The 21952-nt window shown below is 37.0% G+C and overlaps 1 protein-coding gene across 6 annotated transcripts in view; it reads right to left on the bottom strand.

Moving 5' to 3' along the window:
* Positions 1 to 17240, bottom strand: part of LOC131149453 (protein STRUBBELIG-RECEPTOR FAMILY 3-like) — a 62893-nt gene extending 45653 nt beyond the window's left edge. The window contains exons 1-10 of one of the 6 annotated variants that reach the window (XM_058099896.1): positions 17107 to 17240; positions 16462 to 16728; positions 15815 to 15944; positions 15653 to 15724; positions 7927 to 7992; positions 7511 to 7582; positions 7337 to 7408; positions 7184 to 7255; positions 7041 to 7106; positions 6825 to 6890 (exon numbers count right to left, since the gene is read on the bottom strand). In XM_058099896.1, coding sequence (XP_057955879.1) covers positions 6825 to 6890; positions 7041 to 7106; positions 7184 to 7255; positions 7337 to 7408; positions 7511 to 7582; positions 7927 to 7992; positions 15653 to 15724; positions 15815 to 15944; positions 16462 to 16582 — 737 coding nt within the window. In that variant the 5' untranslated portion in view covers positions 16583 to 16728; positions 17107 to 17240. Of the gene's footprint in view, positions 1 to 6824; positions 6891 to 7040; positions 7107 to 7183; positions 7256 to 7336; positions 7409 to 7510; positions 7583 to 7926; positions 7993 to 15652; positions 15725 to 15809; positions 15945 to 16461; positions 16729 to 16813 lie in introns of those variants that run through there. The other 5 variants (XM_058099898.1, XM_058099897.1, XM_058099895.1 and 2 more) reach the window with 5 other exon arrangements.
* Positions 17241 to 21952: the final 4712 nt, after the last annotated feature.

The following is a 21952-nucleotide window of genomic DNA, read 5'->3' as shown; positions in this document are numbered from 1 at the left end:
GTCTTTCTTGACATCTAAAATTATGTACATCCCAATCTACCATATATATAAAACAAATATTCTAAACAAGGGGGAGGGGAGGAAGGAAACCCAATTCTCCCTTACAAAATAATATCAATCATCTTCTATTTTACCACTTTCCTAATTTACTCACTATTCCCACAGTTACTAAGGGATGGGATTTCAGCTAGTCCGGTTATGAGAAAATTCAATTCATACCCCCTATGACTCCTAATACACAAGACTTCGAAGGACAACATTGATATAGGCAGTTAGTTGGTTTTGCAAGGCGGTTTTTTTTTTTTTATTGTCATTAGGCTTGACTTCCTTGTTTTGGGGGGCTTGGGGGGGGTGTTTGAGGTCAATTTATGGGACAAATCTAAACAGCCACATAAGGATGTTGTTTGTAGTATTTGTTTTAGTATTCTTCAATATCTCAAAGGCGCTCCTAGCAAAAAGGCTGATAAATTATAAGCTTTTAATAAAAAAGGGTGTTAAAGAAACTGCAACGAACCAAAACTATTGCATAGCTCTTATGTCAATTGAGATGCCTTGCCTCTATTGATTTGCTGGAAAGAAAGTTCTTATCTTACTAATTTGTAGGGGAATCTTGTTACCTAGCTGGCAAGAAACAAACTACTATGAAAAGATGTAGTGTTGAAGAAAAATCTCGAGCTATAGCGCTCATTTACTATGTGTGAGCTTTATATAGTTTGAAATTTCATGTCAAGATGGGATTGATGGTAAGAAAGCCATATGCAATCGCGTAACAATCAAGGTTGCCCCCAATTATCACTTTATATTGCTAGCAAACCCAATGTTTTCATAAGAGGCAGCAAAAGCATCTAGGGGGGTGGTTTTGTTGTACACGAAACCGACAAAAATTGGTTGTGACAATTGTGATGATGAAATCTGGTGTGAAAAACCCACCAACCAAAGCCCAACCAAATCGATTAGGTTTTATGTAGTCAGTCAGTGTGGTTCAAAAAAAATCAGTGAAGAGGTAGTGTGAACGTTGAAAAATTTCGGGGTGTGGTTTTTGGTTTTGGTTTTTTTTTTTTTGTGAGCCCGTCGAGTAGTAGGCTACATCCAATTCTTCTGATTAGCAAAGAGGAGACGAAGTAGTAGGTACTCTAGAGTTAGTCTGTTGATGGTTCTCTTAAGCCAGTATGTCTGCAAATGCGGAGCTCAATGAGATATAAAGTGTGAACCAACACGATTCGAAAAAATTCTCCACAAGTTTTTTTTTTTCATGTGAACTGTGAATCTTGTCTCAATCACTAACCCAAGGTCTTAGGAAACAATAATTCCCAATACCCAATACTTCAACAACATTGTGGATTATCTTCCTATGCCAAATTACTTTGGATGCTGCGAGATCAGAAAGGTTTTTTACCGCACTTTGTTGGCTTGTTTGAACCTTGTGAGAATTGCAAGAAACCTGCCTTACCCACAGTTTTCGGCCATATTGGCCCTACTCTCAAAAGGTTGGTGATGAAGTCAAGTGAGACACTCTCCCACAATCTCATTGGCATTTGAAGAGGCTCCAACAATCCTACAATCTTCTTTCACTCGACCATGTCTTGCTCGAAGATGAAACAACCTCGGGTATACTCACCTTATCATGCATGTGTAGCCAGTACCAGTAGTACCTCTCTTCAACAATACCAAAGTCCGATGCCATCTGGGTGGCCTACCCACATGGTGTCATGACACTTTCTCAATAGTATGTTCCTCAGGCACTAGCTTGAGGCACACAGATCCAATTGCCATATGTTAACAACAATCCATCCTCTATCCATTACTGGTGCACTATGCCCTCTTCCACCAACTTCATGAGATTTTGGGCAGTTGGATCTCGACAAGTTCCCCTTAACGTGCTCCTACATTTGCCAACCTGAAGGGCATCACTAAGAATCTATATGCCTAGTACCATGTCATGCAAGTAGTTCTTTGGCTCATCACCATCTACTATCCTCACCTAATAGTACCCTAATCGCAAAGTAAGTTTGGTGAAGTACTTGGCATAACATAGCTTATCAAACGAATTAGCACTCAGTGAAAAGGTATACATGATGTTCACAATCACTTTGTTAAGCATGTGATAGTCCAAACACATTTGGATATAACTTTCTTGGCCGCTTCCAATAACTCCTCAAGTCACTTCCTTAACTGTACTAATTCTAGCAGTTATCCAATATTGGCCCTTTGGTAGGAGGCTTCACCCCCTAGTAACAAAACAATCTCATGGTCCATCTCATCGTGGAAGCAAGTGTACGATAGTGAAAACTAAGGTGTAGTCCCAAGAGGGGGGGGGGGTACATTGGGTTTTTAAAAGTTTCTTTTAAATCTTTTTACAAATTCACAACCTTTTGTAAACTTAGCAAACACACAAGAATGATTGATTTTTAATATCAACGCAAGCCAATGATTCTTAATGAGATACTTTCAACAATGACAAACAAACAACCAATCAACAAGTTATTTAACCAATATATAAGTTCAACAGTACTTCCTTGATTCAGCGTTTGTATAACTCAGCGTAGAGTTTGATAAAAGCCCTGTTTTTATGGATTTTATGCACTTCCTTTTAACCAAAGTTTCCACAAATGATTAATCAACGTACTCCCTTTAAGGTTTCCGCAAAAGATCAATCAACGTACTTCCTTAAATTAAAGTTTTCTCAATCTCAATATTTCAACTTCCTGCACTCAGATACACAACCATGCAATTTATATATATATATGCACAAATTTAAAGAGTAAGGGTAGGGAGTGAGACTGAGCTTTTACAAGGTTCGGCTATACCCGCCTACGTCCTCGCCTTAGACAAGATCATCTAAGGATTCCACTATAACGCTTCTTTATGGGCGAAGCAAACCATTACAATCCCTCCTTCAATTAGGGTGGAGCCCCCTCTCCAAGCGATACCTCACGCTCAGTACAACGATTCAACCAAGCTTGAAGCAATCGAAAATTACAAGACAAACAAGAAACAATTTCGTGTACAATAACACTCTCAAAAGAGTAGATTAGTACAATAGAAATCTATATATACTTCAATCAAAATCACAATATAGAAAGATGAAGCTCAAGAAGATATCACCAAGGTTCTTTCTTAGATTGCAAAACTCAATTAAGAACACAAGAACAGTGGCCTTTAAATCAGCAAAATCTCAGTAAGAGAATGAGCAAGAGTATTCAATGAGAGAGCTTTTAAAATATGAGAATTGAGATTGATTTCTTGTTAGGTTATTTTAATTCTTGAAATCAACATGTATTTATAGAGTTAAAAAGTATATTTTCGTGTTGCCCAAGTTGCTTGGAGTGTTTCCCAAGTATTGAAAGAGTTTGGAGCCCAAGAAATCTTTTTTGGAAACATTCCCTCGTTGTTTTAAATTTGAAAAATTGAAGGTCGGACGCTTGAGGGGTTGGGTCAGTTGCCTGAGCCTTTAATTCGGTGTATTTTTGCAACACAGTATAGGGTCAATCACCTGACCAGGTTCTATCTACTTGTCAGTCGCCTGAACAGACACGGGTCAGCCACCTGACAGCTTTGACCCCCCTTTATTTTGGTCATAATTTTTTCTATACAACTCCAAATTAGACGTTCTTGGTATTAACAGAAAGCAAAGAGAAAATCCCACAACTTTCAAGTTGAACAGTTTTTAAGCTAAGGAGTGTTTGATAGAGAAAAATGCACATCAATGCGGATATAGAAAAAATAATAGAATTTGGGAAATCTTGTTTTGGTGCTTTTCATTCCAAAAATAATTTTAACCTTTTTTAAAAAACTTTTGACCTTATAAAAATATTTTCCAAGTATTTTAAAAGGTATCTAGGTCTAAGTATTTCACCTAAGAGCTTTATATATCCATATTGAAATCGTTTGAAGTACTTACATGAGACTCTTTCAAGACTATAACTTTCTAAGCTCTAAGTCTTCATGTATTTGTTTTGCTCTTCAATGTCTTCATGTATTTGCTTTGATTCTTTATATTTGACTTGACTTCAAGCTTCAATAGACTTTAGCTTCATAAAATCTTGTTGCATTAAGTTCGAGCTTTTAACACTCTTGTCAAGCAATTGATATTGATCATAATCACTTTTGAGTCACTTGATCTTGAATACTTGAGTCCTGAATAATCACTTAACCAAATATGTTAAGTTCCTCTGGTTTGTTATCATCAAAACAAGATTTTAAGCCTTGTAAGGCCAACAGATAGCTTATCTGGCATCAATACTTTGTATTCATCCGACACATTTTTCTTGGATAGTAGTAGTTTCTGGCTCTTGGCCTACTTCTTTTTTTACAACCAATGTGGCAAGAAATATCCGCACACCCCTTCTCAATCTCTTCTTGGGTTGCATGGTTGAAAGCAACTTCTCGCCATCTCCTTTTTCACAATAGCTTGCACCATGGAGAAAATGAACAAAAAAATGACATCAAAACCACCTTTGTCTCCCTTAAGAATTCCATTCCAAGTATCACTTAAAAATCATCCATTGACATTGTTGGGAAATTCACATGTCCTATCCATTGTCCAAGCTTGACAGTCACTTGCCTGGCTACACCCAGAGTTGATTGAGCTACAAAGTTAACTGCTTTCATGTGTCATGAATCTTTTTCCAAGTTCAAGTTGAATCTTTGCACTTCTACCTGTGAGACAAAGTTATATTCACTATAGCAAGGGTGCTTTTCCCATTGATCCACAGATCTACAAACATTAACCTTTTAGCCTAGGCAACTTAAGATTCTTTCGTCTACCTCTCCAATGCATTGAGTAACCGCATTGCAACCATACTGAGGGTTTCTTCCTCATTTTCATCTTGTCCTTGTAACCCCTTGTGCATATGGAAGTTTGTAAGACATAAAGTAATGACTTGTAAGGACAATCAACAACTTTGTGAGACAATGAATCTTCCATTGAAGTTGATGCCTACGTGTTGGCTCCACCACTTTTGGATTTGCCTCTCTTGAAATACTTTCCTTTGTTTCCATCCAACATGCAACTCTCCTTGGATATGGTGGAACTCTCTCCAACATAGTCACTTAAGTGTTTCACAACATCTTGTGCAGTAGGCATGTCTTGCACTCATTGTTGATGAAGTTCAACCCTCACCCACGATTCAATCCCTCGAAGAAATAGAGTAGCTTGAATTTTCTAAGATATCTTGGATATCTAACATCAAAGCAGAGAATTGTTTCACATAACCTCTCATTGTACCAATATACTTAAGATCTTGCAATTTGCTCGAGCATTGTAGTCAACATTTTCAAGAAAGAATTGGGCATTGAACTCTCTCTTCAAGTTTGCCCAACTATCAATAACACACTGTCTATTCTAAATCTCACCATACGTGGTACGCCATCACAACTTAGCATCACCACTCAAGTATATTGTCACCATGGATACTTTTGCCTCCTCTAAGTCGGTCCTCACCGCACGGAAGTATTGCTCCATGTCATAAGAAGTTCTCCAAATCATTTTGCTCCATGTCAAATAAGTTCTCCAACTCCTTGGGATCACGAGCACCCCCATACACTTGGGTTTGTCACACCCTAGTTCATCCATACTCCACCACTATAGAGTTGAGATTCCCACTAGTATGAACCATCAAGTTCATCTTGCCGGTGAGCTCACTCATCCAAATCTGTAAAGCTTTTACCACGGCGCAAGAGTCCTATGACGATTCCACAAAAGAATAGATGTTTTTGTGATCTCTCCAAGACGCCAACACCTTTAACAAGTTTAGCCATCTCCACAACCACATTTTTGGTTGTCTCAACCTATGACTTTAATGCATCAATTCTCTTAATATTAGAGAGCATGGTCTCTTATCAATGCTTTACATAATACGAAGGCAACCAAATTTATGAAGCATTTAACCAAGCTCTAATACCAACTATCACAAGATGAACACTTCACACCTTATGAAGAGCCATTTGACACTAGTTATAGCACTCTTTCTTAACTAGTCAACCAAAAGTATATCGTGATTTCACCACATGAGCAAATTCTCAATCATCAAATACAAATTTAAGTAGAAGCAATTAACAAGCATGAAAATAGGCCAGAGTCACACAGAAAACTACAAAGAAACACACAATTCATTATTAACACCTCCATAGGTAGCATGTATTTATCAAGGGAGGCAAGTAAGCTAAACACATTCACAAAAGCTAGCTAGTTTTACAATAATTTTCAACTTAAATTTTATATTCTATTTTTATCACAACTCTTTGTTGCGCATGTCCATAAGAAAGAAAACCAACATCACTAGTGAGGAACAATCTAACTTAGATTGATGGAGCATCCAGGACAAGGGAGATGGGGCAAAGACTACCGGGGTGTAGGTGGAAGAAAAGGGACACATTGATAAATGGTCAAACAGCATTTAAGGCCCAAGATTGATTGAAAATAACAAACTTTAATTTGAGGCAGATGCTAAATAGTTACAGACAAAGGTTTTTCTTATGTTAAGAACCATGGTATAACAGATTAAAAATGAAAGTCTTTTATCATTACCTTCTTGACTTAAGAGAGATAAAAATGTAATATTTTTGTGTCATCTTAAGTTCTCCACCAAGTTTTGCAAGACCCTAAACAAACACATCCATACCAAACATCTTCTCAAATTGGAAGAGATAAGAGAGTCACAAGTGTAAGCTTTCTTCCCCTACACAAGTCATATTTGGAAGTAGAACCTTGTATTAAACCATATACAATTATACGAATTTGAAGCACAAAAAAGAAGAAAAAGAAAATCAATTTCTTTCCAAAGTGAATAAACTAAAAAAAAAAAAAAGACTATGGATCTCACTTAAAAGTTGGAATGCTCAGAAGCTTCTCAGGAATAGGTCCAGAAAACAGGTTGTTCTCTATATTCCTGTTAAACAAAAAAGGTAGAAAAAAATTCAGAACCACAAAAAGGCAATGTTCACTCTTTATAACTCCAAATTGATTCCCCACACACAAACCATCCAATGAAAATAAAAGCTCATCAGAAAATAATATCCCAAAAAGTGGAAAAGATTACAAATCTTTCAAGGGAAGATCTTGCAAAACATCAAGGGTCCCAGAGAGCTGATTTTTCTGCACGTGTCTGCCAATAAAGAAGCAAACTTTGATTAGAGATCAAATAAATTATAAATAGAAATCCTTAATGAGATAATTACTTACAGGGTGGTTAGAGATGACAAGCTTTCCAGCGAGGGAGGCAGCTGTCCACTCAAATTGTTACTAGATAAATCCCTGAAGAAAATTGATGGCCCCATAAATGTCATAATCAATAAAAATGAACCAAATGAAGTACGGAAAACAGAGGGACTTTACAAATTTATTAACCCCGTAAGGTCTTGAAAGGCATCTGGTATTCTTCCAGTCAAAAAGTTGTTATTTAGAGACCTTAGAGGAATAAACACCAAAGATTAGATGAAATGCATGTTTATAGGAATGGAAGCAGCATCTACTCAGCAGAAAATCAAACAGGGAAGCAAAAGCACTCACATGTCTGTAAGTTGAGTCAAAGAAGACAAAGAACTTGGGATGCTTCCAGTGAACTGATTATCTGAAAGAAAGCTGCCAAAGGGACAGCCATAAACTCTATATATAAGTAGGTGCACAAATATATGAAAAAGAGCCTGTTTAAGGAAAAGTTAAAACGTAATTTTTAAGAGTGTAATATTAGTTCTAAATTAGCATACAATAATTTGGTTAGGATATAATTTTCACTCTAAAATCAGCTTTAAAGAAAGCATTGACAACCAATCTTTGCCCAAAACTGATTTTAGGTTAAAAAATCTACCATACAAAAGTGATTTGCCAACCAAATTATCCATGACTAACTTAAGAATATTTAGCACCATGAAATTACTCATTAAAAGCAGCCTTAACATTTATTTCTATATGAAGACAGAACATACAAGTGTTGGATGGTAAGGGGCAAATTAGATGGAATACTACCACCAATGCGGTTGTTGCTGAGATCGCTGCAACAAAAAAGGCAAACATTAAGTATAGCATCCACTGTAATATATATTAAAAGGGTAATGATCAATGCAATGCTAAAAAATATGTATATAATGAATGGAGGGAGGAAGGAACCAAGGAACTTTCTTCAATCCTTTCCACTATTGATAATCCATTCATTTCATGGCTCAAAGGGTTTTCTGCCACCCATGTTTCTATTTCATAAATGGATCCATTGAAGTTTTTTCTAGAAGGTGCAGAAGGCCTAAGACTGAAAGATCTCCTCTCCCTCCATCTCTTTGTGATGGTTATGGAGGTTCTTTCCAAGCTCCTCAAAAAAGCCGCTTCTAATTTATCTAAACTCTCTTAGTAGTATCAAGCAACTTGTGCATCTTTTCTTTCTCCTTTCTGGACTGCAATCTAATCCTCCTAAATCAACATCATATTCAGCAGATTTTGGGTGTAGAAAAGGGTCCTTTGGCTATTAGATATCTTGGAATCCTTCTCATAACTAAATAGTGGTAAAGACTGTGATATGCATGTCGAAATCAATTCTTCAAGGACCCATAAGCACCACTATGCTCGCAGATTAGAGTTGATTAAATGTGTGCTTCTCAGTATTCAGGGTTACCGAACTTCTGCTCTCTTATTCTCTTCTGCTGCGATTAAGATCATAATGAAGAGATTTAAAGCCTTCATATGGAAGGGCAATGACAGTCACTCCAAGGCTGCATTTTTACGAGGTTCTGCAAATACCGCCTGCGTCCTTGCCTTGGGCAAACCACCCAAGGATTCCACCATCCGCTCCTTTAAACCAGGCAGAGCTTCCCGTTACAGTCCGCTTCTTCACAAGGCAAAGCTTCCCTTTACAATCCGCTGCTTGCACGAGGCGTAGCTACCTCTTTACAATCCGCTGCTTACATGAGGCGTAGCTACCTCTTTACAATCTGCTGCTTACACAAGGCGTAGCTACCTCTCCATAGTTCACAATCCGAACCGCCAATACAAATGATATGGAAATTTTCGTACAAATGAAGAGATTTAAAGCCTTCATATGGAAGGGCAATGACAGGCACTCCAAGGCTGCAAGGTTTCTTGGAAGCATGATTCTGAAGGGGATTTGTGATTAAAGCTTATTTCTTGATTGGGACTTAGCTTCTGGTGCAAAGCTGATTTGGCTCATCAATCATTCAAAATATTTTTCATGGATCCATGCCTATAAGTTGAAGAATAGAAGCATACGCGCAGTTAAACCTCCTTCTAGTTGCTCTTGGATTTGGAGGAAAGTACAGAGTCTGTCAATCAGAGCGCAGTTTATAATTGCTTAAAAATATTATTGGAGACGTAGACACCTACCTATCTTTTTTGACAATTGGCATCCCCTACGTTTCAAGGGTCAGTTTGGTTCTGTGCTCTCAAATGACTAGGGAATTCCTACAAAAGCAGGTCTCCTGTTTGATTAAAGAAGGGCAGTGGAATTGGCCTAGAAGAATGTTCTGTGGGGTTGTTGAAATAAAAAAACAGTCTGCAGTTTCATCCAAATATTTATGTTCTGTCAATAGACAGCCATAAATTATGCCTTTTTAATAGCTATTAATCTAGGTTGTATATACTTTCTCTGTCAATAGACAGCCATAAATTATGCCTTTTTAATAGCTATTAATCTAGGTTGTATATACTTTCATAAATAGGAGAGGAGATTTAGCTTACCATGTATAGCTTCCTAAAATCACTCTATGTAAATTAGCTGGCTTACCATATATAGCTTCCTAAGATCACTATGTACAATTAGCACGTACAGATTTAAGTTTCCTTGCATAACTGGCAGTCTTGCTTATATAATAAAAGACATTCTCAAAAGAGAGGACAATTCGAACCATTCCGCTATGGTATCAGAGCTATTCTCTAAGAAACTCAGTCCTAGTTTTCTCAGTCATAGCCTCAGTACCTATGAAGAAGTCAGATAATGTTTGTGTCAGATTCACTGGCAAAAATTATGCTGCTTGGGAGTTTCAATTGGAGACCTTTCTCAAGGGTAAAGAGCTGTGGGGACATATAGATGGCAGCAGAAAAGGGGGATCTACTGCAGAAAGTTCTGTGGCCAACAAGGCAGCTTGGGATGTCAAAGATAATCAAATCATGTCCTGGATTCTTGGTTCTATGAAGCTACATCTGATTCTTTCTCTGCGTCCTCATAGGTCTGCAAAGACTATGTGGAATTATCTCAAGCAAGTCTATAACCAAGGCAACAATGCTAGGCGCTTCCAGCTTGAGTTGGCCATTGCTAACCATACTCAAGGGGATCTATCAGTTCAAGACTACTACTCTGGTTTTTTGATTTTGTGGAATGATTATTCTGACCTTGTTACAGCCACAGTCTCTGCGGAAGGATTGGAAGCAGGATTGGCCACAGTACAACACGTACTCAAAACCAGCCAAAGAGACCAATTTCTAATGAAATTGAGGCCTGACTTTGAATCTATTCGTGCCTCCTTAGTAAATAGAGATCCTGTTCCGACTTTGGAGGCCTTTTTTGGAGAACTCTTGCATGAGGAACAATGCCACAATACTCAGAATATTATGGAGCAGTCTCGTGTTGCTTCTAATACTGTCTCAGTTGCCTATGCTGCTCATGGCAAGGGGAAGGGTCATGACACGAGCACCACACAGTGCTATAGTTGCAAGAAATATGGCCATGTTGCCCCTAACTGTCCTCAGAAATTTGTAATTACTGCAAGCAGCCAGGGCACATTATTAAGGACTGTACTATTCGTCCTTCACACTCCAACAGGGTCTATCATGCTCTTGTTACTGGTGACTTACAGCCAGCTGTGCCTGCTGCAACATCTTCTGTTTCTTTACAGCCTCCAGCACCTTTTCTAACTTGAGAAACAGTGCAAGAAATGATTGTGAGTGCATTTTCAGCATTGGGTCTTCAAGTTACTGGTTCTTCATCTCCCTCTTGGATCTTAGACTTGGGTGCTTCTAATCATATGACTAATTCTCTCCATGGTTTAAGTAATGTCAGAGAATATTGTGGCTCTTCACATATTCAAACAGCCAATGGTAGTGCTCTACCCATTGTGGCAGTTGGTGATGTATCTTCTTCCTTTAAGGATGTTCTTGTATCACCTAATCTCTCTGTGAATTTAGTTTCTGTTGGCCAACTTGTGGACCAAAATTATGATGTACATTTTACTCATGGTGGTTGTGTTGTGCAGGATCAGATGTCAAGGCAATTGATAGCGAAGGGGCCTAAGCATGGACGTCTCTTTTCCCTACAACTACCTGTTCCACGAAGCTTACCTTCTTTCTCTATATAGTCTTTACTTTGTAATAAGTCTAGAGTGTCAAATGAAGTCTGGCATAAGCGCCTTGGACATCCTAATTCTAGGGTTCTATCTTATTTGTTGAAATCTAGTCTATTGAATAATAAAGAACATTTTTGTTCCACTATGTTTCCTGATTGTGCAACTTGTAAACTTGGAAAAAGTAAACTTTACCCTTTCCTTCTTAAGGAAGTAGAGTCACCCACAGTTTTGAGATCATTCATAGTGATGTCTGGGGTATTAGTCCTATTATTTCTCATGCCCAATACAAATATTTTGTGACATTTATCAATGCTACATTAGATATACATGGGTGTATTTCTTGCGGAACATATCAGAAGTTTTTCATATGTTCATACTGTTCTTACTTCTTAGCTCTTGTTGACACTCAATTTTCAGCTGCTGTTAAAATTCTTCAATCCGACTCGGGTGGGAAATATATGTCTCATCAGTTATCTTTCTTGCAATCTAAAGGTTTTATCTTTCAACGTTCTTGTCCATATACTCCACAAAAAATGAAGTAGCTGAACGAAAGAATCATCATCTTTTAGATGTTGTCCAAACCATGCTCATTGAGTCTTCGATACCTCCTACGTTTGGGTAGAAGCACTTACCACAGCAACTATTCTTATAAATAAACTTCCTTCCCAAGTTTTGGATTTCAAGTCTCCATATTTCAAGCTTTATCATCACAATCCTACCGATACAAATCTTCACATTTTTGGGTGTGTATGCTTTATGCATCTTCCCCCACCAGACAGAAACAAGCTTTCTGCCCAATCCATCCGTTGTGCCTTCTTGGGATATAGTGTCACACAAAAGGGTTATTTATGCTATGATCCAAACTCTAATCAGGTTCTTGTTTCAAGGAATGTGCTCTTTTTTTAAGATCAATGGTTCTTTCCTATGTCTTTCTCACCGGAGTCTTCCGTTGCTTTCTTGCCTTCTTTTGATGACACTTTTAGTGCTCCTAGTACTCATGTTGAAAGGTACCAGCCAAGCATGGTATACTAGCGGAGACCTCCAGTGCTACCCCCTTCTGCTCTTGTCTTGCCATTTGCTCCTTTGCACCGCTCCTCTAGAGTATCTGTTCCTCCTGACTGTTATGGATTTCCGTCACATATGGCAGTACTACTACTTCTGCACTGTCTGCCACTTTATCTTCTATTGCTATTCCTACTAGTTACTCACAGGCAGTAAAAGAAAAATGCTGGCAACAGGCCATGCAGGAGGAACTATGTGCTCTTGAGGCTAATAAGACTTGGGAAGTGGTGGATTGTCCTTCAGGTGTGGCTCCACTTGGATGTAAGTGAGTCTATTCTATTAAGTCTGATGGTAGTTTGGACAGGTATAAAGCCAACTTAGAATTACGAGGAAACTTTTGCTATGGTGGCCAAAATGACCACCATCCGCAAAATTTTGGCTATTGCTACTTCTCAAAATTGGGGTTTGCACCAAATGGATGTGAAGAATGCCTTTCTTCAGGGGATCTCAAGGAAGATGTTTATATATATCCACCTGCAGGTTTACTTTCCACCCCTACTTCAGCAGTGTGCAAGTTGTGTCACTCCTTGTATGGTCTCAAACAAGACACTCGTGCATGGTATGATAAATTTACTGCTACCCTACTCAAGTTTGCTTTTATCAAAAGCAAGTATGATGCATTTTGTTTCTTCGCAAAACTAAGATTGGTGTTGTCATTCTCTTGGTGTATGTTGACGATGTAATCATCATGGTCGATTCTGATCTCCCAATTAAAGCAGTATTTACAGGACTCCTTTCACATGAAGGATCTGGGATCTCTTACGTATTTTCTTGGTCTAGAAATTACTATTGGTTCACATGGTATTTTTCTATCACAGCACAAGTATGGCCAAGATTTGGTGGTTGCTGCTGGTCTCCAGGACTCTACCCCTCTTGATACTTCCACGGAACTTAATCTCAAGCTGCGCAAAGAAGAGGGTGACTTGTTATCAGACCCTGTAGCCTATCGTACGCTGGTTGGCAACTTGGTCTATCTTACAATTACTAGACCTGATATTTCTTACTTATGTAGTCCAACAAGTTAGTCAATTCATGGCCCTCCTCGGCACCTTCATATGGCTGCAGTTTGACAAATCATTCGCTATGTCCATGGCACAGCTTTGCGGGGACTTTTCTATCCTACTAGTACTTCACTTGATCTTGTAGCATATAGTGATGCTGATTATGCTAGGTGTGGTGACACTTGACGTTCTACTACAAGTTGGTGTATGTTTCTTGGTCCGACTCTTATTTCTTGGAAAAGCAAGAAACTGGACCGTATTTCTAAGTCCTCTACTGAGTCCGAATATAGGGCCATGTCCCGACCTTGCGCTGAGATACATTGGCTTTGAGGGCTATTTGCTGAACTTGGCTTCTCTCTAGGTAATCCTACTTCTCTTCATGCGGATAATACTAGTGTCATTCACATTTCAGCCAATCCCATCTTCCATGAACGTACTAAACATATCGAGGTTGATTGCCACTTCATCTGTGAGGCGTTTGAAGCTCAGACTATCTCTCTTCCTCATGTGTCTAGTAATCTTCAAGTGGCAGATATTTTTACCAAGGCTTTCACACGGCAACAGCATAATTTTTTTACAAACAATTTGATGCTTATGGATAACCCGCATCCATTTGAGGGGGGATGTCAATAGAAGGCCATAAATTATGCCTTGTTAATAGCTATTAATCTAGTTTGTATATACTTTCATAAATAGGAGAGAAGATTTAGCTTACCATGTATAGCTTCCTAAAATCACTCTATGCAAATTAGCTGGCTTACCATATATAGCTTCCTAAGAGCACTGTGTAATTAGCACGTACAGATTCAAGTTTCCTTGTATAACTGGCAGTCTTGCCTATATAATGAAAGACCTTCTCAAAAGAGAGGACAATTCAAACCATTCTGTTACGTTCAAGACTCGGTCATTCAGACTCTCACCTCTTCTGGTACTCTCTCTTCTGCTTCTGCCTGGCAATATATCAGAGGAAAATCCCCCATTCTCAGTTGGTACTCATTCACAGTTACCATATCCCTAGACATGCTTTTGTTTTTTGATTGGCTGCCCATAATAGATTAGCTACTCTTGACAAAATTCAATTTGAGAATAGGTCCAAAATTACCATTTTATTCTGCTGCTCTAGAGAATAGAGATCATCTATTCATCAACTGTTCAGCTAATTGCTCTATCTTACATAGAGACATTGGCTCTAAACAATCCTTGTCACCCAATTTGACAGAAGGTTTTTACTTGGCCCATTCTCAGTTGGTACTCATTGACAGTTATCATATCCCTAGACATGCTTTTGTTTGTTGGTTGGCTGCCCATAACAGATTAGCTACTCTTGACAGAATTCAATCTGGGAATAGGTCCGAAATTACCATTTTATTCTGCTGCTCTAGAGAATAGAGATCATCTATTCAACTGTTCAGCTAATTGCTCTATCTTACATAGAGACATTGGCTCTAAACAGTCCTTGTCACCCAATCTGGCAGAAGGTTTTTACTTGGCTTCTCTCTTGGAAATTGCACTGAAGCTTCTATCTGCAAACTCTCTCCGCTGCTACCATTTAACATGTTTAGAAATCAGGGAATAAAGCTATATTTGAGAACATTTCAATTCAACTTGATGAAATCTTCCAATATATTCTCTTAGACGTAAAAGGAAAATATTTTGATATTAGAAAAGTCCTCTATAGGCTAAGCTTTTTAGCTTGCAAATACAACTATTTTAGACATTAAAAGGTCGAATGAAATGTTGTAGCTAATATCTAGGTTCAATTTTGCATAAAATTTCAAAAGTATGAAATTATCATTCATATCCTCTTTCTAGTCGTCTTCATTTTCAATAAAATTGAGGATTTATCATAGCATACATTTCAATATTGGTTTTGAATATCAATTTTCAACTTCGAGGAAATTTTGTTCTGCAGTTAAATTTTCAAAAAAAAAATGATAAAATTTCAAGCTTTTGATAAATTTCAGATGATATGTGGAAATTAGTAAGATGGAAATAGACTGCCATTTCGATTTTGAGGGCAGTATAAAGCCCAAATTTCAACAAAAAATTGGCAATTTCATTCAAATTTAAGACCGCAGGTATGACAATAAAAATTATGTAGGCCCTTCAACATAAACACCACATCAAGCATTTGTTTCAAGCATATAAAAGTTATTGACAAATTATCATTAGTAGTCTCACAACCAATCTCCAAGAACAAATCAAGGCATGTACTCTGAATGAAAGTTGTGAATGCGTAATAGTTTCCTTCATAGAATGGAATCGAGAGAGAGAGAGAGAGAGAGAGAGAGAGAGAGAGAACATACATTGTTTCAATAGAAGAAAACATTCCTAAGTTATCTCCCAGTTCCCCTCCCAAGTTAGCACCATTGAGAATTCTACAAAACCATACAAATGTAAGAGAACTGACAACCACAAAGATGAGAACCAATAGCTACTGAAAAGAATTTGGAGAAGGATTACCATACATTGAGCTTATCGCTGAATCTTTGCATGAGACACCTTGCCAAGCATCAGCACATGGGTCTCCCCCGCTAGGAACCCATTGGGGAAGAAGAGGGGTGCCCAGCGCAACATAAAAGAAATTAATTGCAGCAACTGATCCATTTTTTTTTTAAAAAAAAAAAGCACAAATAATAAGCTTTCAAACTATAATTAATCATAGAACGTAATGGTTAGAAAGAGAGCAAAAACATCAAGCTATGCTTATGGCTTAGGAAACAAGAAATATATTCAATGATTAATAAATACATACGAAATATATATTCGCAATACACACCACATTTTAAACAAGTAAAGCGTCACAGTTGCAGAGCTCATAAGAAATATTTATTTGTGGCTAGGAATTTGCATACAATTACTGATTAGGAAAATGTGAGATATGAAAAGAAGTGAAAAGAGAAGTTTAAATCTTAAATTTTCAGTGGTTAGGAACCGAAGAAAGAAAAACAGCTATTAGCTCATTTATTATGGCTGAACATTCTTTTCTTCTTTTTTCTAAATTAGCAAAAAAAAAAAAAAAAAACTAACATGATTAGAATTCCAGTTGCTCAACATTTCCCAGAATTTCCCAGTGAACAAACAGACACAAGAGAACAGTAAATGCGAGCCTCACCATCACTAGCGTTAGTACTAGCTCGCGAAACTTGCCCTGCGTACATCAACACAAACCCGATGAGCACCCGTCCACAGATCTCCATATTCAAATAATCTGCCGCAGAAGTAATCCTGCCCATTGACCTCAAAACTCAATCTTTTTCGTTAATTTTACGCTTTCAGTGCCCGAATCTCTACACATCCACTCAGAAAACACTCTCCAATCTGAAAACAGAGCAAAACAGAATCACATTCACTGATCTCCACAGCCCAATTCTCAACAGTCCTGCTTTCCAAAACAAATTCACAAAAACAAACCACACCAACACTGTAAGAAAGATCTTATCCCAGCTCACCAATTCGAAACTCACCCTGTTTTCTAAAACAAATCAGAAACAACAAACCCAAGAAAAGCAACGCAGCATACATGCATAAATGTACTTGTAGACGACATGGAACACTAGAAACCAACAAATGTAGAAGAAGACTCGAGCAAACGAGGATTGTGAGTTTCAGAAGAGCAGAAAAGCTTAGGAGCTAAGATTCAAGGAATAAACACACTGAGAAGAGACTAAAGCACTAAATAAAGCAGAGATTATATCAATCACTTAGTTCAACAAATTTCTTTAAATGCAGAGAGAGAGAGAGAGAGAAGAGCCCTAACCTTGTAAAGAGAGATGGAAAGTCGGAAAAGGCAGAAGCGCAGAAAAGGTAAGAAGTAGTGTACCGAAAGTCCGAAACTCTTTCACTCTCTGGTTTCTCTCTCCTCGCCCTGTCTTTGTCCTCTTTTTCTCTCTCTAAACTGACAGCATGTCAGCGACGATGTGCGGGTCATACATACATATATCTTTACAGCTGCGCCAGCCACTGAAACGGAGACGAGAAGATGCCTTCCCACGTGCCGTTTGGGAGCGTGCGTCACGTGAGCATGCTAACGTTAATTTTTTCCACTATCATTACAGCTATTGGTAGTTCGTGCGTTGGACCGTTGCAGTTTAGTTTGTGTGATATGATATCATATTTTTATCTTTTATTGAGTGTGCGCATTATCACATGAAGAAAAGCAATAAATGATTAAATCAATCTAATATTTTACTTCACAGAATTTTATTCAATATGATTAAACCATCTATTTGCAAAAATAAAGGTAAAGAAAAAATTATTTTTTCCCACACATGCCACTAGTGGGTATTAAAAAAACATTAACACAAAACAAAACAAAATTTTTAGTTCAAAAGATAACTTAATTATTTGCATTCATGCCCAATACATCATAATTCTACTATTATTCATATTATTTTTAAAAATATAATGTTTTTATTTTTACTTAAATATATACATAATTAGTTTAATGCTTAACAATATTCAATAAATATGTAATTAGTTAACATAACGAGTCATCTAAAGCTAGAGAGTTCTATTATTGAAGTTTTAAATTCAAAAAGGTGGGAACTAGAAAGCATTAATATCAACAAAATACAACAAGTCGTTGTTTCAAATTTTTTTAAAAAAAAATAAGGATACAAGATGGCATATATATGTACGTTTTCATTTTAAATAAGAAATATTTTGCTAATTTTAATTTAAACTGAAATATGAAAATATTGTTCACGCATAATTACCAATTTCAAAATTTTACAAATTTTAGTTATATAATCAATTTCATTCATTTTAGAAAAATTGGTAATCTGGTCATAGAAAAACAATCCACGAGGGTAATAACCATGACTCATTAAAAATAAATAAATGAATTAATGTGAGTAATTGTTAGATTTGTAGTTCCTCTTTTGAAGAAGAATAAAGATTCCACCACCCCTCCTCCCACTAGAGCAAAAATGATATTTTAGTACGAAAAAATTTTCTTTCAATAAGTCATTTTCATCCCTAAAATACTGTTGACCTTATAGGTCACGTCCGATTTTGATAATGACAAATACTCCTGTATTTAATAAATATCTAGTTCATGTGCAGGTTCATATTAGCATATCATCAATGGCACGCAAAAGCTCAAAGCTTGAAGACATTCATGCTGTTAATTCTAATATCTTTGTAGTGAGTTTTGTCTGTAATAGTAATTAGGGTATTCGGTTTGTAATAAGCACACACATCACATGCATGATTTATTTTGTAAGCTCAAACCAGATACAAATCAAAAATGACCTTAGAAAGACCTTAGGGTATTCCCTTCGGTTAACCGAAGGTCGACCGACACCGGACTTTTTCGGTGTTTTCAAATTGGACCCCAAGTGCCCCTAGGACACTCACACTTTCACATATATTTGTTAGGCACTTAAATAGGGCTTGATTGTGTCAAGACGAGACCGAAATATACACTTGGTGCACTTTCGATCGACCGGCCAAATGAGTTCATTTTTGTCCTGGTCGACCGAACCATACCTGGGTCAACCGTTGACCAAGGTCCCGGTCAACCGAGACCTTGTAGTTCATTTGATCCCGGTCGACCGAACCACCTGGGAGTCAACATTTTGACCTCCCGGTCGACCAACCACTTTTGTACTCCAACTACCTGGTCGACCAGAGGGTCTTAGGAGAATTCCCAGTGGTCTGGTCGACCAAGCCTTTCAGTTCAAAAGTTCCCTGGTAGACTGAACCTCGGAAGTTTGGGAAATTTCCCTCTCCGATCGACCGAGCCTTTCAGTTCAAAAGTCCCCTGATCGACCGAGTCAGTTGAGTCCTGGTCGACCGAAGCATTTCTGGTCGACCGGACCTCTCGGGTTGCTCCTATTTTTTTACCGCGGTTAATAATTTTAAACAGGATTAAATTAATTTAATGTCATTAAACTTTTTAAATAATCCCTAATAGGTCCCCAACAGTCAAAATTTTCAATATGTCTATATATACTCTTTCATTTGGTGGATTAAGCACCGATTAGCAAAAAGATTAAGAAAATCTCTCTCAAGCAAAAATACTTTACTTTGCCTCTCACTGCTCATACTCTTTCGAAAATCCACTCAAACTTACCTTCTTCATCTATCTATATCATTTGTAAGTGTATTGAGTATTAATGCTTAGAGGTTTGCTCTCTCATTTGTTACATATTTGAATCGATTTTTCTTCGAGAGCATAACCTAAGTTTTCTTAGGAGGCTTTGCCAATAAGCCTACCCTAAGAAGACTTGTGATGAACTCCCGAGTATTGCATTCTCATTGCAATAACTTAGGAAGTTCGTATTTGTTTAGGGCTTGCAAAAATACTTTCAAACATACTCAAATATCTTGTGGTATTCATATTGATATATTTGTGAAAAGGTATTTGTGTGTGTGTTATATTAATCTTTGTAGCAATATCCATACAAGTCTATATCATCTGCTGAAATACAAAAATTTCATATATTTTGCAAACCAAACATACACATTGCTAGAGCTTCATATACATATATATTGAGAAAACTTGTTGATTGAAATATATGAAGTTTGGATAATATCTCTGTTTGAACACTTAAATTGAATATCTCGTGATACAAAGATCATCTAGGTTTGCACTCTCACGCACTCATTACAACGATAGCAAATCTATTTGAGAGTTGAAACTATTTAGACCACACTGAGCTTACATTTTAAATCATCTGTGGTGTTTGTGTTTGTACACATTTATGGTACAAATCTGCTTTACGTGAAAGCACCTATATATTGTACCGTTTGATTGTATATCTGAGAGATTCCAGGTGTAGCCTGAGGGGGTGGTAATCCAGTCCGGTAAGGATTGGTGTAAAGGTTGAGGTTAGCCTTGTGGTAATTTGACCTGGTTTGTATAGGTGCCGCTCCACCCGTTTAAATGAGCAAGTTATTGTGATAATCCTTGTGCTGGTTAGCCAAGGCAGGGACGTAGGCAGTTGGCCGAACTTCGATAACATATCTGCGTGTCATCCTTTATTTACTGCTTTCTGGTGCTTGTGTGATTGTTTAAACTGCTTTATTTAATTTCTTGTATATTTACATTATTTACACTAGATTGACCATAGGCTTGTGAACATACTGCTATTAGGAGGAATACTTAGGGGATAAATTTTAAAAATACCAATTCACCCCCCCTCTTGGGATCACGGTAAAGGTAACAAATACTTTGGGATCACCTTTTTTTTTTTTTTTTCGTAAAGGTGAGTTCCTAATGACATTTTTGGATGAATACAAATTTTCGTCCCAAAAGGTAAAATCTTTCAACGAGAAATAATTATTCAACCTGCAAATGTTGACATTTATGAACATCTTTTTTTGCCTCCAAATGTGCACATATGTTGTCCCCAAAATTGTGTTTCGTCCCCAAAAGATTAAAAATTTAGGGATGAAAATGACTCTTCGTCCTCAAAGAATAACATTTAAGAACAACTACTTTCGTCCTCAAATTTTCACTTGCATTATTCTTAAATATTGTTTTTCGTCTCCAATAATCAAAACATATTCATTCGTTCAGGGAAGAAATCTTACTTGTTTGTCCTTAGATAATTTTTTGGACTTGCAAGTTTCATCCCCAAATATAATTGGCATGTTTAACCATTGTCCCAAATATAGTATATTTCGTCCCTATAGTTCAATTTTTTAGCCTTAGTGGTTATATAATTCTAATTGTCGTATTTTGATGATAACAACTCATTAGTGATTCTAAATTAAATTAATCTTTGCATACCAAGCTGTGACAGGTATAAATGAAGAAATAATATAGATATAGGCTTGAGTAAAAAAATCAAGCAAATACTCTCATAGGCAAAGATTGAATGGACACTCAACCAGGCAAAGATCAAGAGGACACTCTCTCGCAAGATCTCAAGCACATACCAATGGAAGCAAGTGTAAAAACATATGTAATGGGAAGTGTTGAAGTAGTATTTATTGTAACTATTGTAGTTCTAATTCACACAAGTTTATTGAGGAAGAGTTGAGTAAATTGCATATGCATACTAGTTCATAAGAGTACATAGGATATCACTAAATCATAAGGTTCATACTTATGAGTTTTCAAAGACAAAACAATGAGTTTTATGAAAATATCATTTACTCAAATATATTTTAATATGGGATGAATGACTCACTTGAAAAATGAGCAGTTCGGAAACTTTCCAAAGTATAGGAGTTCTATCGTATAATATTCAGCCAAAAGGCTAGATCGTCTCCTCAGAGAATGCATTTTAATCTCAAATTTTACGTTCTTTCAATCAAAATTAAAAAGTTACTGAACTCAGTTCAGATTCAGGGTTTTCAAGATTGGTTGAGATTTCTATTGACGAATTAAAGTAACGTGCAATTTAAAATTTAAGTCCTGACACACACTAAATTAACACTGATAAACAGAAATCCTGTGTTTAACATTTCGGACACAAGCTCAACAACGTTCAAAACCTTACTACGTAATTCAAATGTGCAACTTAAAAATGAACTCAATTGAACACAAATGCTAATAAAAATTAATTTCTAATGCAATTAGTAACTCTAACCAAAATGAACCCTTTAATACTTAAACTATGAATGAGAATAGGATAAAAATTCAAATTTCA

This window comes from Malania oleifera, chromosome 2 (genome assembly GCF_029873635.1).
Source record: "Malania oleifera isolate guangnan ecotype guangnan chromosome 2, ASM2987363v1, whole genome shotgun sequence".
NCBI classification, from domain to species: domain Eukaryota; kingdom Viridiplantae; phylum Streptophyta; class Magnoliopsida; order Santalales; family Ximeniaceae; genus Malania; species Malania oleifera.
This window is presented reverse-complemented; position numbering and strand designations above follow the sequence as displayed.